Source organism: Gorilla gorilla, chromosome 4 (assembly GCF_029281585.2).
Source record: "Gorilla gorilla gorilla isolate KB3781 chromosome 4, NHGRI_mGorGor1-v2.1_pri, whole genome shotgun sequence".
Classification (NCBI taxonomy): Eukaryota; Metazoa; Chordata; class Mammalia; order Primates; family Hominidae; genus Gorilla; species Gorilla gorilla.
The window spans coordinates 138,854,177-138,870,109 of record NC_073228.2 but is presented as its reverse complement, the minus strand read 5'-3'; the positions used below and the strand labels follow the sequence as shown (position 1 = coordinate 138,870,109).

At 41.5% G+C, this 15,933-nt stretch overlaps 2 protein-coding genes across 3 annotated transcripts in view; both read right to left on the bottom strand.

The window, feature by feature from the left end:
* Positions 1-1,940, bottom strand: part of CATSPER3 (cation channel sperm associated 3) — a 43,779-nt gene extending 41,839 nt beyond the window's left edge. For both annotated transcript variants that reach the window (XM_031011512.3, XM_055386651.2), the window contains exon 1: positions 1,828-1,940. In XM_031011512.3, coding sequence (XP_030867372.1) covers positions 1,828-1,925 — 98 coding nt within the window. In that variant the 5' untranslated portion in view covers positions 1,926-1,940. The remainder of the gene's footprint in view (positions 1-1,827) is intronic.
* PCBD2 (pterin-4 alpha-carbinolamine dehydratase 2) overlaps positions 267-15,933 on the bottom strand; it is a 60,190-nt gene continuing 44,523 nt past the window's right edge. Inside the window, exons 3-5 of the mRNA XM_031011511.3 lie at positions 10,799-10,879; positions 9,192-9,334; positions 267-8,134 (exon numbers count right to left, since the gene is read on the bottom strand). Of these exons, the coding sequence (XP_030867371.1) occupies positions 9,239-9,334; positions 10,799-10,879 (177 nt within the window). The 3' untranslated portion in view covers positions 267-8,134; positions 9,192-9,238. The remainder of the gene's footprint in view (positions 8,135-9,191; positions 9,335-10,798; positions 10,880-15,933) is intronic.

Below are 15,933 nucleotides of genomic sequence, written 5' to 3'. Positions count from 1 at the left end.
TGAATGTGAAGTATGGTTACAGCACAATAGAGCTAGATCCCCACATAACGCATACCTTTTTGTAGGGACAAGGCTCTGCTTTCTCCCTTGTGTGAATATAAATTTACATATACTTTTAAATAGCAATGAGATGTTGAATAAATGACCACTGACATATATGTGATGATCATGGATACTCTGTCCCCACTCAGTTACTTAGCTCCCTCTCCCTGGACCTCTGAAAAAGAATAGTCACCACTCCTTCTCCAGCAAAACAAAGTGTCATCTTCATTTACTCAACAAATCTTTATTGAGTGGCAACTACATATCAAGCAATCTAGCAGGCACTGGGAACACAGTGACGGCAAGACTAAATATTGCCAGTCTACTAAGCAAAACCGATAATCATCAAATAATCACCCATACACATGCTCACATCAGTAATAAAAAACTGAATACCCCAAGAGAAAATGGGCACACAATCTATTCATGAAATAAATACCAAAGACAAACAAACTTCTCCAAATATGTTCTACAGCAATACTAATCAGGGAGATGTAAAGTAAAACCATTGTTTTTGTTTATAAAATTAGCAATGACTTAAACGTGATAAGATCTAATGCTGGCAACAGTGCAGTATGATTGAGCACTCTCAAAAACCGCCAGAGGCATAAAAACTGACCAGCTCTTTTGAAAAGCCTGAGAACCATTCATTCTCTGACCCAATATAACCTGAAATGAAATAACTTCAACTAAAAATGTCTATCTCAGTATTTTTTCCAGCACTGAGAAGCTTGAAAACAATTTAAACATCTAACAAAAAGGACCGTGTAAGTAAATTATGGTATGTCCATCTTGTGAAATACAGGCACTAAAATATGTCTATGCATTTTTCAGGATTTAGAAAAATGTTTATGATCCATTTTTATATCTTGTTTTGTTTTTGTGTGCAGCAAAACACAAAAACCAAAGATACAAAATTCTCTGTTCAAAATTATCTCACCTGTGCAAAAATCAGCAGTAGAAAAAATCAGCAGGAAATATGCCAAAATTTTAACAGTGTCTGTCTATGGATGGTGAGGTTATAGGTGATTCTTTTTCCTGTTTATTTCCATTTATCTGTGCTTTGCAATTTTTCTCAAAGAGTACGTATTATTGTTTCCCATTATATGTTACAAAGGAAATGAACACATTCTCATAAGTTAAAAAAATATAGAATATATATACTTTTTTCTTTTTTTTTTTTTCTGAGACACAGTCTCGTTCTGTCACCCAGGCTGGAGTGCAGTGGTGCAATCTTGGCTCACTGCAACCTCCGCCCCCCAGGTTAAAGGGATTCTCCTGCCTCAGCATCCCAAGTAGCTAGGACAATAGGTGCACACCATCACTCCGGGCTAATCTGTGTATTTTTAGTAGAGATGGGGTTTCGCCACGTTGGCCAGGCTGGTCTCAAACTCCTGACCTCAAGTGATCCGCCCCAGCCTCCCAAAGTGCGGGGATTACAGGTGTGAGCCACCACGCCCAGCCAGAATGTATATACTTTTCTAATATATCAAGATATGTAATTTTCATTATCTGATTTGAGATGGGGTCTATTATTAAAAAAGAAAAGCCTTCAGATTATCTAACAGTCAAACTGGTCAAACTGGTCATTCAAGTCTACAGGGCACATAAAGGTAACAGTATGCCAGCCTCACCAATCACAGAAACCAGATTGTCAAGGACATGTAACTTATTTTGGTAAGCAGACGAGTATCTGAGGGAAGAGGCTGAGAGAACACTGACACCCTGCCCTCACACTTCTACTAGCACATTTCTTAACAGGCAATGGAGATAGATAATATTTACTTAAATTTCTTGAATGTTGGGCAAAATCCCACCAATGTAGTATCAACTGGTGAACTAGAAACGACTCCCGAGTGGCGCTGGTGATGGTGTTGAGACATTTTCCAAATTTTCAACTTTTATTCCTTGCTTTTAGCATCCAACAGAAAATCTCTGCTTAGGGATTTTCCTTAGCGTCTGGATTCTGAGAGGCAGCAGAGAAGGGGCCACGAAGGGAATCCTTGCTTTATGAGGTCACTCTTGGGCATTCTGTTGCATTACCAGTGTGTAGGCCCCTGAAGTGGGGAGCTCCCAAGTGGGTCTATCATGGATTCTCTCTTCCCAAGGAGACTGAGTGCCTCCATTCAGCAAAAAGGCTATGGGCACCCAGCAATCATGAGGCTCTGGGTTAAAGCTGGAAGTCACTAGAAACAGACCACACAAAGGCCCTCCCTTCAAGAAGTGCCCCCAGCTGATAGACACAGGGCCTTAATAATGTGTTAGAAAAAGTTAAGGGTCATATATAAGGGGGAAAAGCAAGTTCTCTGGGCTCTAAGAGAAAGAGAGCACATCCAGGGCACAGCACTGGAAAACACCTGGAAGGACAAGAAAAAATTGTGATGGGTTTGACTTAGAATAAAAGAAAACAAGAGAAGCAAAGAAGGTAATAGTGAGGTAGGGATAGTGGCTCACACTTATAATCCCAGCAACTTGGGAGGCTAAGGTGGGAGGATCACTTGAAGCCAGGAGTTTGAGATCAGCCTGGGCAACATAGTGAGACCCCCATCTCTAAAAAAAAAAGAAGAGATAAAAATCAGCGACGAGGCACAGTGGCTCATGCCTGTAATCCCAGCACTTTGGGAGGCCAAGGCAGGCAGATCGCTTGAGGTCAGGAGTTTAAGACTAGTCTGGCCAACATGGTGAAACCCCATCTCTTACTAAAAAAAAATACAAAAATTAGCCACGCATGGTGGCAGGTGCCTGTAATCTCAGCTACTCAGAAGGCTGAGGTTGGAGAATCACTTGAACCCAGGAGGTGGAGACTGCAGTGAGCCAAGATCGTGCCATTGCACTCCAGCCTGGGCGACAAGAGCGAAACTCCATCTCCAAAAAAAAAAAAAAAAAAAAAGGAAATAAAAATTACCCATGGGAGGCTAAGGCAGCAAGATAACTTGAGCCCAGGAGTTCAAGACTAGCCTGAGCAAGATAGTGAGACTGTCTCTACAAAAAATAAAAATAAAAAAAATTAGGTGGGTGTGGTGGCATGCACCTGTAGTCCCAGCTACCAGAGAGGCCAAGGTGGGAGGATCACTTGAGTCCAGGAGTTGGAGGTTACAATGAGCTGTGATCACACCACTGCACTCCAGTCTGCATGATAGAATGAGACCCCATCTCTTAAAAAAAGAAAAAGAAAAAAAGAAAGGAGGCAATATAAACCCTGAGTTGGCTAACTGCAGGCATAGGATGGGATGTGCACATATAAACCACCTAAACAGAATATAAAGAGTGAGCACATGAGGCAGACATGTTTTAAGTACAAAAGTAATAGGGATTTTTGCTCTGTTCAGCTCTCAGGATTAATATATTCTCCCCACTCACCTTCTCCTAACTCCTTTGGCTTTCAGGGCAAATCAGGACAGTGGGATCTGGGTAGCCCTGTATTGTATTAAATGCTCAGTGGCTAAATTGGTCAATTTCCTGGACACCAAAGTTCTTGGGCTGTAAGAAAAGGAAGTAACCACCCCACCATCTCTGCTGTCCCTGGTATTCTACAACAAGTATATATGACCATTCGTGGTAGGAAAATACTCTTGTGGGCAACCAATATACTGAACTGGGAAATAACATCTTACATACTCATTTTCTCCATTTAAAATCATCAACAGCAAAGTTTTAAGAATCACTGTGATTAATGTCCCCACAATTCAAACTTTAGCCCCATCTTCTCCCTCTTCATTGTTTCCCTCAGGGATCAGCTCCTCCTATAACTCCTGCTATGCCCTTTAGTTATATGCCCCTAACGTCTCAGGGCTCCTGCCCAACATCCATCCACAGGGGCCTCCTGGGGCAGCTGCTCTAAGAGAGCCCGCATCAGCTCTCCATCTGTTTCTACCTGCCCTGATGTCACTGTGCTCAATCCCCTAGGGCACACAGAAGGCCCTCAGTGTGTGCTGTATGAATATACAAAATAATGGCATCAGGGATCCCTGTGCTCATTCACGTAGCTAGGGACAACAGGATTTCATCTCCAGGAAACTCAGTAGTATACTTTCGTTACTTCTCTCTTTAAGCACCAAAGCATACTTTCAGGGAAAAACAAAAAAGAGATTAAAAATGTAAAGAATTCTTTCATGCTGCTTGGAGAGGTGAGGGAAGGTAGCCCACTCAAAGTGACAGAGAAGAGCCCAGTTGTTCTTGGTGTACCACATCAGCACAGCCACAGATGAATGCTGTTTCTGAAGCCAATGATGAAGACTTTAGTCTGGAAATGAAACTCCAGCTGAGTGAGTGGAAAGCAAACAGGAAACCAGAGGTGACAAGCTGATCAGGGCCTACTGAAATCATACATATCTTCTCATGGATTGGTGGGCAGGGCACGCATCCTGGGATGAGAAGCCCAAGGGCCATCTCTTGTGCCCTTTCAGCAGCAGCTCATGCTCTGCGTGACCTAAGCAGTACCATCTCAGCCACAGATAGCCGGGGAGAGTCAGCCAATGGCAGGCGCAGCAGCTTGGTGACCCTGAAGTCCTCTGGACAGTCATTAATTTACTAATCCTGAGTAACTGGCATTGAAACACAAAGCTCACATATGATGGCCAAACCCTCCCGATGTTTTTCTGGTAACTTTACAAAACTGAAAGCTACAGAGTCCAACTAGAATGTTTCTGAATGCTGAATCAAAAAGTGTACAGACCGCTCCCTACTAACCCTAGTGGTCCAATAGTTCAATATTATTAACGGAGGCAGGCTTGTGTCCAAATACAATGTACATGCTGCTGCTTTTTGTCTATAGCAAAAACATAAACAGCCATGCTTAAGCTATTTATCCAGAGGTTTCCTAAATCCTATCAATGTCAGAAAGTAATCATTATTTTCAGAACTTTCATTAACTTCATTGTAGAAAAGGACATCGTCAACCATGTGCCGGCCTGGTTTGCTATCTGTGGAGGTCATGCAAGAGGTCAAAGGTCATGTCTGTTTAACTCCTCTCTACTCCAGTGATCTTTTAGAAAGAAAATAGAAGAAAGCCAAAGCTTACCACATCAGAGAAACCACTGTCATCATGCAAAGATTTGGAACAGACAGGAACCTGGGGGCCTCCAATTTTGACAATATCTCTTTCAAGTTGAAACGTGAGTTACTTGAAGCAAGTTTGGTGTTTCATTCTGTTGTAATTTACCATGAGCATTTCCATAGACTTCAGATATGGGATCTTTGATTCTCTATAGTAAAGTCTGTGAGTTCCAGCAGATGCAGCAACCCATAACATAGACCTATGTCAAACCCTAATGTAGGTGATAACTAGCAACTTCATTCGCAGGTCTTCACCACTGTCATTATGAGCCATATCCTGCTTTCCCCACTGTGCTACACGTGACATATGTTAACACAGCCATCAAGTTTAGCCTCTCAGACTTCTGCTCAAAACAGAGGAAAAGGGTTCCGTTTAGGGTATAGTAAAACAAGTTAAATGACACCACAGGAAGAAACAAACAAATCCAGAAAGCAGAATATTCTACAGCACAACTGACCCAGTTTTTACAATAAATAAATAACATGGGGAAATGAGGAAGGGAGGGGAGCTTGCTCCAGATTGAGAGACTAAAGAGACACAACAACCAGATGCGATTGGTGGGCTTCATATAGATCCTCGATTAGAACCAGATTACTGTCCAAGGACATTCATGACCTTCAGGACAATTTGATTTTGCCTAGGTATTAAGTGTACCAAGGAATCACTTTGTTAGGTATAAAAATGGTACTGTGGGCCGGGCGCTGTGGCTTATGCCTATAATCCCAGCACTTTGGGAGGCCTAAGCGGGCGATCACGAGGTCAGGAACTCGAGACCAGCCTGGCCAACACAGTGAAACCCCATCTCTACTAAAGATACAAAAAAAAATTAGCTGGGCATGGTGGCGCACACCTGTAATCCCAGCTACCCGGGGGGCTGAGGCAGGAGAATCGCCTGAACCTGGGAGGCAGAGGTTGCAGTGAGCCAAGATCACGCCATTGCACTCCAGCCTGGGTGACAGTGTGAGACTCTATCTCAAAAAAAAAAAACAAAGGTACTGTGGTTTATACAAGAAAATGGCCATATTTTCCATAGAAACTTACTGAAGGATATAGGGGTGAAATGATAAGCTATCTGGGATTTGCTTTTAAACACTTTTGCAAAGAAGGAAACAGGGAAAATGAAGCAACTGGGACAAAATCTTGGTAATTTTTATATCTGGGTGATCCGTATATAAGGCTTCAATGTACTATTCACGTACTTTTGAATATGTTTAAATTTTTTCATGCTTAAAAAATTCATGTAAATCCAGGTGATGATTCTCAAAAGAAAATTTTAAAGAATTAATGTTGAAAATTGAAGCACTTAACTAAAAATATTTGGTAATAAAATGTATAAAAGTCCCAAATTTACACTATAGGAAACAGCTTATAAAAACACAGTTTTGTCTTTTCCTTGGAAAGAATTCTAAGAAACAGAAGTTCTAGTGCTAAGAGTCTGGATCCCCTGGCAGCCAGAGAGCCTGAGTGGCTCTTTTCCCTCTTCTCTCCCTGCACACCACATGTCCACAGGGCAACTGACCACACCTGCCTCTCCCTGGCCAGCAAAACCAGCCAGGAACTGGCTTCAGAGAGCTCAGCCTCTGTGCCATGTTCCCATATGTTTCTCAGGTTTGGGGCAAGGGTGACATAGAGAGGGAAATGTTTGCTTGATGTAACAAACAGTGATTTCTCTGGCCCCTAAAGAGAGGTGGGTTTACAAAGATGATCCATGTTAAATTCCACTACCATGATGCTTCAAGGGACTAACAAATGCTTCATGGATGGATATATCTGCATCATAATCTCGTTAGTAGTATATTCCTGAATTCCTTCAAAGAACACTCTTATTACAATTTTTAAACAATAGATTACTTGATATTCCTTTTTACATCTGTCAGTGACACATGGAGTAAGTAGAGCTCACTACTGAGTAACACCCTTCTAGCTTTTAGCTTCAGTGGCTGTAGACCCTCAGTTCAGGAGTCAAAACATGCAAATGATGGGGGGGGAAATGACCCTTAGTTCCTCCTTAACTCAGTAAGTCAAATAATGACTTGGTGAGTTGGCTGCTGTAACAGTAAATCTTGTATTGCCACACATTCCTGGAAGCCACAGACAAGACACTTGTCCTCTCCTTCAACTCTCTGTTGAAAGAGAAAAGTAAAGAAAACACACCAAGATAGCTCATCCAATTTTTGTGACTTGTTTAATCTAATTAATTATTTAAGTAGTAACGGCAGCTAAAATCCAAATCAACTTTAGCTTCATAAGAATTGTTATAGGCCAGGCACAGTGGCTTACGCCTGTAATCCCAGCACTTTGGGAGGTCAAGGCAGAAAGATCATTTGAGCCCGGGCATTCAAGACCAGCCTGGGCAACATAGTGAGACTCCATCTTGTATAATTATTAAAAATAAATAAATAAAAATTTTAAAATAATTGTTATGACACAGTGGCTCACACCTGTAATCCCAACATTTTGGGAGGCCAAGGCAGGAGGATCACTCGAGCCCAGAAGTTCTAGACCAGCCATGGCAACATAGTAAGACCCTGTCTCCACAAAAAAGTTTTAAAAATAAGCCAGGTGTGGTGATGCACGCCTGTAACCGCAGCTACTCAGGAGGCTGAGGTGAGAGGATCACTTGAGCCTGCGAAGTCAAGACTACAGTGAGCCATGGTCGCATCACTACACTCCTGCCTGGGCAACAGAATGAGACCCCGTATCAAAAAAAAACACACACATACACACACACACACACACACACACACAAAAACTGTTATACTGGCTGGGGGCAATGGCTCACACCTGTAATCCTTGGACTTTGGGAGGCAGAGGTGGGAGGCTTGCTTGAGCCCAAGAGTTCAAGGCCAGCCTGGGCAGGATGGGACACCCCATCTCTACAAAAAATTTAAAAATTAGTCAGGCGTGGTGGCACTTGCCTATAGTCCCAGCTACTCTGGAGGCTGAGGAGGGAGAACTGCTTGAGCCCAGGAGGTTAAGGCTGCAATGAACCGTGATCCTGCCACTGCACTCCAGCCTGGGCAGCAGAGCAAGACCCTGTCTCAAACAAAACAAAACAAAAGAAGAATTGTTATTTAAAGTTAAAACTCACTATCTGTCAAGTTCCTAATTCTTTTTCCACCTTACAACTATTCTCCAACACAATGCATTTGTAGTCACCAAAATTGCTTGAATTTCTGGGTTATAAAATGTGTGAATACTCCCCATCCCAATTTCTTGAATTTAAGAATGCCACTTCTGGCCGAGCGCGGTGGCTTATGCCTGTGATCCCAACACTTTCGGAGGCAGAGGCAGGTGGATCACAAGGTCAGTAGATCGAGACCATCCCAGCCAACATAGTGAAACCCCATCTCTACTAAAAATACAAAAATTAGCTAGGCGCGGTGGCACATGCCTATAGTCCCAGCTACTCGGGAGGCTGTGGCAGGAGAATCGCTTGAACCTGGGAGGCAGAGGTTGCAGTGAGCCAAGATCGCGCCACTGCACTCCAGCCTGGTGACAGAGCAAGACTCCATCTCAAAAAAAAAAAAAGCCACTTATCTTTCTGAATATTATTAATATAAGTAACTGGGTTGGTTTATCTTAGGTATATGATTAGATAGCATGAAAAATACCTCAGGTTCCAGTTTAAATCATTGCGTATTTAAGCACTGATTTTACCAAATGTAATATATAAAGGCAAACAATTTACACAACTTAAACTGTTATTTTTCTTTTTTCTTTGCTTCTAGATATGATGCCTTAAGAACAATTCAACAGCCAGGCACGGTGGCTCATGCCTGTAATCCCAGCACTTTGGGAGGCTGAGGCGGGCGGATCACGAGGTCAGGAGTTCGAGACCAGCCTGACCAACATGGTAAAACCCTGTCTATACTAAAAATACAAAAATTAGCCAGGTGTGGTGACACGTGCTTGTAATCCCAGCTACTCAGGAGGCTGAGGCAGGAGAATCGCCTGAACCTGGGAGGCGGAGGTTACAGTGAGCCGAGATCATGCCACTGCACTCTGGCCTGGGCGACAGAGCAACACTCTGTCTTAAAAAAAAAAAAAAAAGAACAACTCTATTTGTTCACATAAATTTCCTTCAACATACATTGCAGCTAAGATGTGTACAAGATTTTACATGTATTTTGGAAGAAATCACACAGAAGCAGCTGCTTTTTCAATAAACTTGGCCAGCTTCACATCTTTTTTGGTCAGTTCACCACAGTCATGTGAGGTGAGAGTTATCTGGACCTAAGAAAAAGAAAAGCAGTTTTTAAAACTCTGAGCAGCAAATCATGGTTATTTTCCTTTGGCAGTTCAGAAATCAGTCTATTATTCAACATTCATATTTGAGAATTAGGGGGATTAAATGATTTAGAAAATACTACATTATGAATAAGCAAAACATTTCCAAAACCCAGCGAACTCCAGGGGCACAGTCTACATCAGGCCTGGCTCAACAGCCACCTTGAAATAAAAAGTTCTCTTCCATGAAGAGGCAATGCAGCTGCCAGAATCTCAAATCTAGTTACTTTAAATAAAAAGAGAGACTGAGGTTCCAATTGAACTCTCATTACTTTAATTACATCAACTATTTTCAGGCCACTGAGAAAAACCAAGCTATCAAATGTAGTATCTTAGCAGCAATGTTTAAAAAGCACATTTTGGCTGGGCATGGTGGCTCACACCTGTAATCTCAGCACTTTGGGAGGCCGGATCACCTGAGTTCAGGAGTTTGAGACCACCCTGGCCAACATGGTGAAACCCCGTATCTACTAAAAATATAAAAGTTACCCTGCACGCCTGTGATCCCAGCTACTCGGTAGGCTGAGGCAGCAGAATCGCTTGAACCCGGGAGGTGGACGCTGCAGTGAGCTGAGATTGCAGCACTGCACTCCAGCCTGGGCAACAGAGCCAGACTCCAACTCAAAAAAAAAAAAAAAAAAAAAAAAAAAAGCACATTTCTAAATTAGGGAAATGGGAGTAAAGGATGGAATGCTGTTTCTTGATGAATTGATTATAAAGTAAAAGCAAAATTACGAGCAAAGAGAAGCAACTAGCAAAGAAAAGTTTAGCCTGGTACCAAGGTGCTCTGAGTTATTCTATTAAGTCACGTGACTATTGTGAAATTCTCTTTTTTCAAAGATTTTCACAGAGAAGACTTCATAGAAATCTAGATGATAAGACATTTCAAATGGCATGACCGTAAAGGCAAGGACACTTTGGGAGGAACAAGGTTCTTCTGTGTTCCCTCAAAACTTTTTAGTCTGTCCTTTGTCTTAAATAAGGTCAGTTCCTACGCAGGATACAAAATTTAATAGTTTTCAAAGCACAGTTCTTGAGTAAAAATATTTCAACGAGATAAATGAGGCCATATCTATCTGATTTGCTACCATTTCTTCCAATAATTTACCTTAAGTTTTGAGACGTATCTGCATGGCTGATACTCCGGTTTAATTCAGGAGCCTCATTTGGCCCAACTTTCTCATATTAGCTTCAGTAGAAAGACAAGCATGAAAATAAAGAGCTTATTCACTGTTCTTAGGAGCAGACCTGAAAATGTGTTACTAATTTGCAATAATACACAGGGATTCTGAGAGAAAGGATAAGACTTTCTTAAGCACAATGACATTTAGCTGCACAAGATGACAAGGAAGAAAGAAGTTTCTTAAACTCCATAATTAAGGTGATTCCCAAATAAGGCAGTTTAGTTACCTTGTTGTATACATTGAACCATTCTGGGTGATGATTCATCTTCTCTGCTTGTAGGGCAACTCGGGACATAAAGCCAAATGCCTGCATAAGATGAAGTCAAGAGTAATTACTGACATTGTCCTCTACCCTAAGCCTGAGAGACACAACAGAGCAATCCAACCAAATAAAGACAGGCAAGGATCCTTAGGGAAGCCTGTGGAAATCAACTATGAAAGGACTGCTCTCTGCAGGCCTCTGGGGTCACAGTGCAGCAGGACTGTGACCTACTGCTGGATGGTGAAAAACTATCAGGCTCGAGTAAACAAACCAGGAAATTGGTCTCACCTAGTGACCCGTCTGGACTATTTAATTGTCCTCAGGACAAGACTCTACAAAATAGCACGGGAATAATTTCCCTTCAACCCAGTGCTCTGGGTCTCACTACCTGGCTCCAAATATTAGGAGCCACTTTTCTTGCAGCTCTGTTCCTTTTGTTTTTAGTGATTGGGTTGCTAACTAAGGCAACCCACAAGACTATGGAAAAAGGTGTCCTGAGGATGTCTTAAGCAAAAGCACCAGCAGAAATGAACAACTTCTTCATCTCACCTCCCAGGCAGGACAGGAACAAATCAAAGACTATTGGCACCTAGAGTGAAACAGAAGCCCAGCTTGCCTGCTTGGGTTCTTTCTGCTACTGCCCTGCACTGCCATTTCAAGGTGACAGTGCACCCACCTCAGGGCAGAAGGCAAGCCAGGAAATGAGCAGAGGGCTGCAAACCAGTCACACGACTAAGTGTGGACTGATTGGGCTCTGTCTTTATACCACACGGGGAGTGGAAACAATTTTGTTAAGCAGAAGGCAAACTTGTCTTAAGAAGAGGGAAAAAACTCATTTTTTTGTTTGTTTTCAATTTTTTATGAAGGTAACTGCAAACAATAGGAGAGTCTGTCTCTATTGTTCCAGAATGCACAAATACTTGGTAAGACTCTTAGGGTAATGGCACATGAATTACAAAGTTAGAGTGGCATTCACAGGGCAATACCCATTACACCCACGTAAACAAATATTTAACTTCATTACCCCTATCCAGAAAAACCAATATGATGTTAGTCGAGCTATGTTTTTGGGATCACCAAATGACCTAAGTGTGTATTTCCTAGTTAACAGTGAGAAATACAGAAGATGCCATTTTAAACAATTCTATATCATTCACTATGGTACCTCTCTCGGAGCCAATTTTATTTGGGATAAAGATTTCCATGTTGACATTTAAGGCCTGAAGGTTTTCCCTATAGGAAAAGGGAGAAAGTTCAAGCAAAATCCATTTGGCCACGTATGGAATTATCTGTGGAAAAACAATATTCACTTTCCCAGCCCTTCTCATCTCATAATCTGATTGTCTAGATTATGTGAAGGGAAGGGACAAAAGCCTGGTTTTTATTTTTATAGAGACAGGGTCTCACTATGTTGCCCAGGCTGGTGGAATGCAGGGGCTGTTCACAGGCACAATCACAGATCACTGCAGCCTCAACCTCCTGAGCTCAAGGGAACACTCAAGGGATCCTCCTGCCTCAGCCTCCCAAGTAGCTGGGACTACAGGCACATGCCACCATGCCCAGCCATGAAAGTCTGTTCTAATTATTCAAACATAGAGTTAACCCACATTAAACTACGTATAAGGAGAATTTCTACTCTGCCTATAATGCCTTATTCTTGTTTAGCATTAGAAGATGTACAATGCTAATCAACATCACTGATAGACAGCAATGCAATTGTTAAGGGCATGGCCTTTTGAGCCAGGGAGTCCTGGATTCAAATCCTGATTCTACCACTTAATTATCATGCAATTTAACTATGAGTCTCAATTTTCTTTTTTCTTTCTGAGACAGAGTCTCACTCTGCTGCCCAGGCTGGAGTGCAGTGGGATGATCTTGGCTCACGGCAGCCTTTGCATCCCGGATTGAAGCGATTCTCCTCAGCATCCTGAGCAGCTGGGATTACAGGCACCTGCCACCACGCCTGGCTAATTTTTGTAGTTTTAGCAGAGACAGGGTTTCACTATCTTGGCCAGGCTGGTCTTGAACTCCTGACCTCATGATCCACCTGCCTCAGCCTCCCAAAGTGCTGGGAATATAGGCGTGAGCCACCATGCCTGGCCCTCTCAGTTTTCTTATCAGTAAAATGGAGATAATAATTTTAAAAGTCATGTGATTACATTCTAATAAACAATGAGATAAGGTATATAAAGGTACTTAGCACAGCACTTGGTACAGAATAAGAGATTGATAATGGCACATACTGCTGTCACTACTGCTTCTGACCAAACTACACAAGGTAAACCTTACAAAACACAATGAGTGGTGAAAAGGTCTCCATGGGCTTGAGAATCTAAGATTCTAGTTGCTGTCTCCCAGAAGAATGGCTCTTTCCTTTTTCCAGTTGTCATGAATAGAGACTTGCACATGTAGAGCAAATGAACAGATAATACACTGTGTGGTAACATCCTGATGCACACTGACTGGGAAAAGCAGCTTAATGGCAAGAAATTATGAGTGCACAGTCACTGCCCAAGTTCTTACACCCTGTGGCCACAATTTCTTTGAACCATGTCATTCTAAAATGTCTAAAGTGATGCCTACAATTCCTTGCCATTTCCCATTAGCCAAGTGGATCAAGTTGATGATCGGAACACAGAAGTGGTCCTCAAATCTTTGACCACTGGCATGCCATCAGTATAGTAGCAAAATCTATTCCATCACAGATATAAGGCTTGAAAGGAAACACAGCCACAGCCTAAGAGGCATACTGATCAAAGAAAAAGCATCTACCATATCTACATACAATTAAAAAACTTTTATGACACATCAAAACACCCTCAAATTTGTATTTTTCTCAGCTTTCCATATTTCCCTTCAACTGTCACATAATATTTGCATTTAATAAAATACTACAAAGCCTGATAAACCATTTACACAGGATTTATTCTTAATTCTTCCCTGGGAAAATAATAATCTGCTCTGGAAACAAAAAGACAATTCCATAATCCTTCTTCCATATAACAGAACCAACCAATCCCCAAAATATGTATTTTTAAATCCACAAATTAAAAACTTCTTTCAAAATATACACTCAAAGAACTACTCCAAGGAATTTAGATGACTGAATAAGAGAGAAAAAAGGCAAAACTCAAACTGAAAGTTTGATTATCTGGAATACAATGGAGAAGATACAATGCCAAACAGCTGACTTAGCAGATGGTGAAAAGCATCTGCTCCTTCTTTCAAAGATTTCTTTTTACAGTCTTAGCTACTTGCTTACGGGATTCCAGCTCAAAGGCTTTGAGCTAACTAAAAGACAGGAAAGCTAGAAACAGCCAGAAGCAGAATAGACACCACTAACAACCCAGTAAGAGACCCAAGAGGACAGGATCCAGAAAATGGGCAAAATGAAATAGAAATCAACAAGAGTTTAGAAGAACTAGAAAAGAATAAATAATAATAAATAAATAAATGTAAGGACAAACAAAGGAGATCTAACATAAAGATCATTGTTGGCTGGGCGTGGTGGCTCATGCCTGTTATCCCAGCACTTTTGGAGGCAGAGGCAGGCAGATCACCTGAGGTCAAGAGATCGAGACCATCCTGGCCAACATGGTGAAACCCCATTTCTACTAAAAATACAAAAATTGGCTGGGCATGGTGGCGTGTGCCTGTAGTCCCAGCTACAGAGCAAGACTCCATCTCACAAAAAAAAAAAAAAAAAAAAAACAAAAAAACCATTGTTGCTACCTAACTGAACAAAAATACGAAACCCCCAAAACTAGAGTGTAATTTAAGAAAACTTTCTATGACTCAGAATACTTGGGGATACAAATTTTAAAAAAAAATAAGTTTTCCAAAAATAAAGGGTTTAAATCTATAAATTGTAAGAATTCAATCATATACATATATATATATATATATACTGTAGCAAAGTTAAACTCGGAAGATTAAAAAATCCTTTTGGCATCTAATCAAAAAGATCAATTCATCAATAAGGATGAAAAGAATCTGGCCAGACGCAGTGGCTCACGCCTGTAATCCCAGCACTTTGGGAAGCCGAGGCAGGCAGATCACTTGAGGTCAGGAGTTCGAGACCAGCCTGGCCAACATGGAGAAACCCCATCTCTACTAAAAATACAAAAATTAGCTGGATGTGGCAGTGCGCACCTGTACTCCCAGCTACTCGGGAGGCTGAGGCAAGAGAATCACTGGAACCCAGGAGGCAGAGGTTGCAGTGAGCCAAGATTGCACCACTGCACTCCAGCCTGGGTGACAGAGCAAAACCCTGTCTCAAAAAAAAAAAAAGATTCTGCTGACTTCAAACATTCACATACCAACATTCAACATTAGAAGTCAGAGGGGCAATACCTACAAAAACTTTAAGAAATGAAAGTTGAAAACCAGGAATTTTATACCCAGCTAAGCTACTTTTCAAAAATAAATGCAAAAGACAGACATTTTAGAACTACAATAAGTCAGGGAATAATTATCACTCATCCCTCTTGAGGAAACTATTAAAGGATGAACTATAAGTAACTAAGAGATGAATGGAGAAACTATACCAAAGGTATTAGCAGTAAGCAATATATTCATTCAGTTCTAGGAATACATTTAAAACAACTGTGGGAATTACAGTTACAGAATGGAATGCAAATGTTATAAACTATTAAAGGAGTTTAAAAGAGAAAGGACAAGATGAAGAAGGTATATAAAAGTAAACAAAATCTTTGAAAGATGAAAGATCAAGTTAGAGACATAAGTATACTTAAATGTGTAAAACTTAAGTACTAAGGCTGGGCACAATGGTTCATGCCTGTAATCCCAGAGCTTTGGGAATCCAAGGTCGAAGAATTGCTTGAGGCTAGAAGCTCAAGACCAGCTTGGGAAACACAGTGAGACCCTATCTCTACAAAAAAAATTTTAAAAATTAGCTGGGCATGGTGGCACGCACCTGTAGTCCTAGCTACTCGGGAGGTTGAGGTTGGGGGATCCGTTGAGCCCAGGAATCTGAGGATGCAGTGAGCTATGATCATACTCCACTGCACGCCAACCTGGGTGACAGAGCAAGACTCTGTATCTGATTAATTAATTAATTAAACATAAGCGCTAGGACT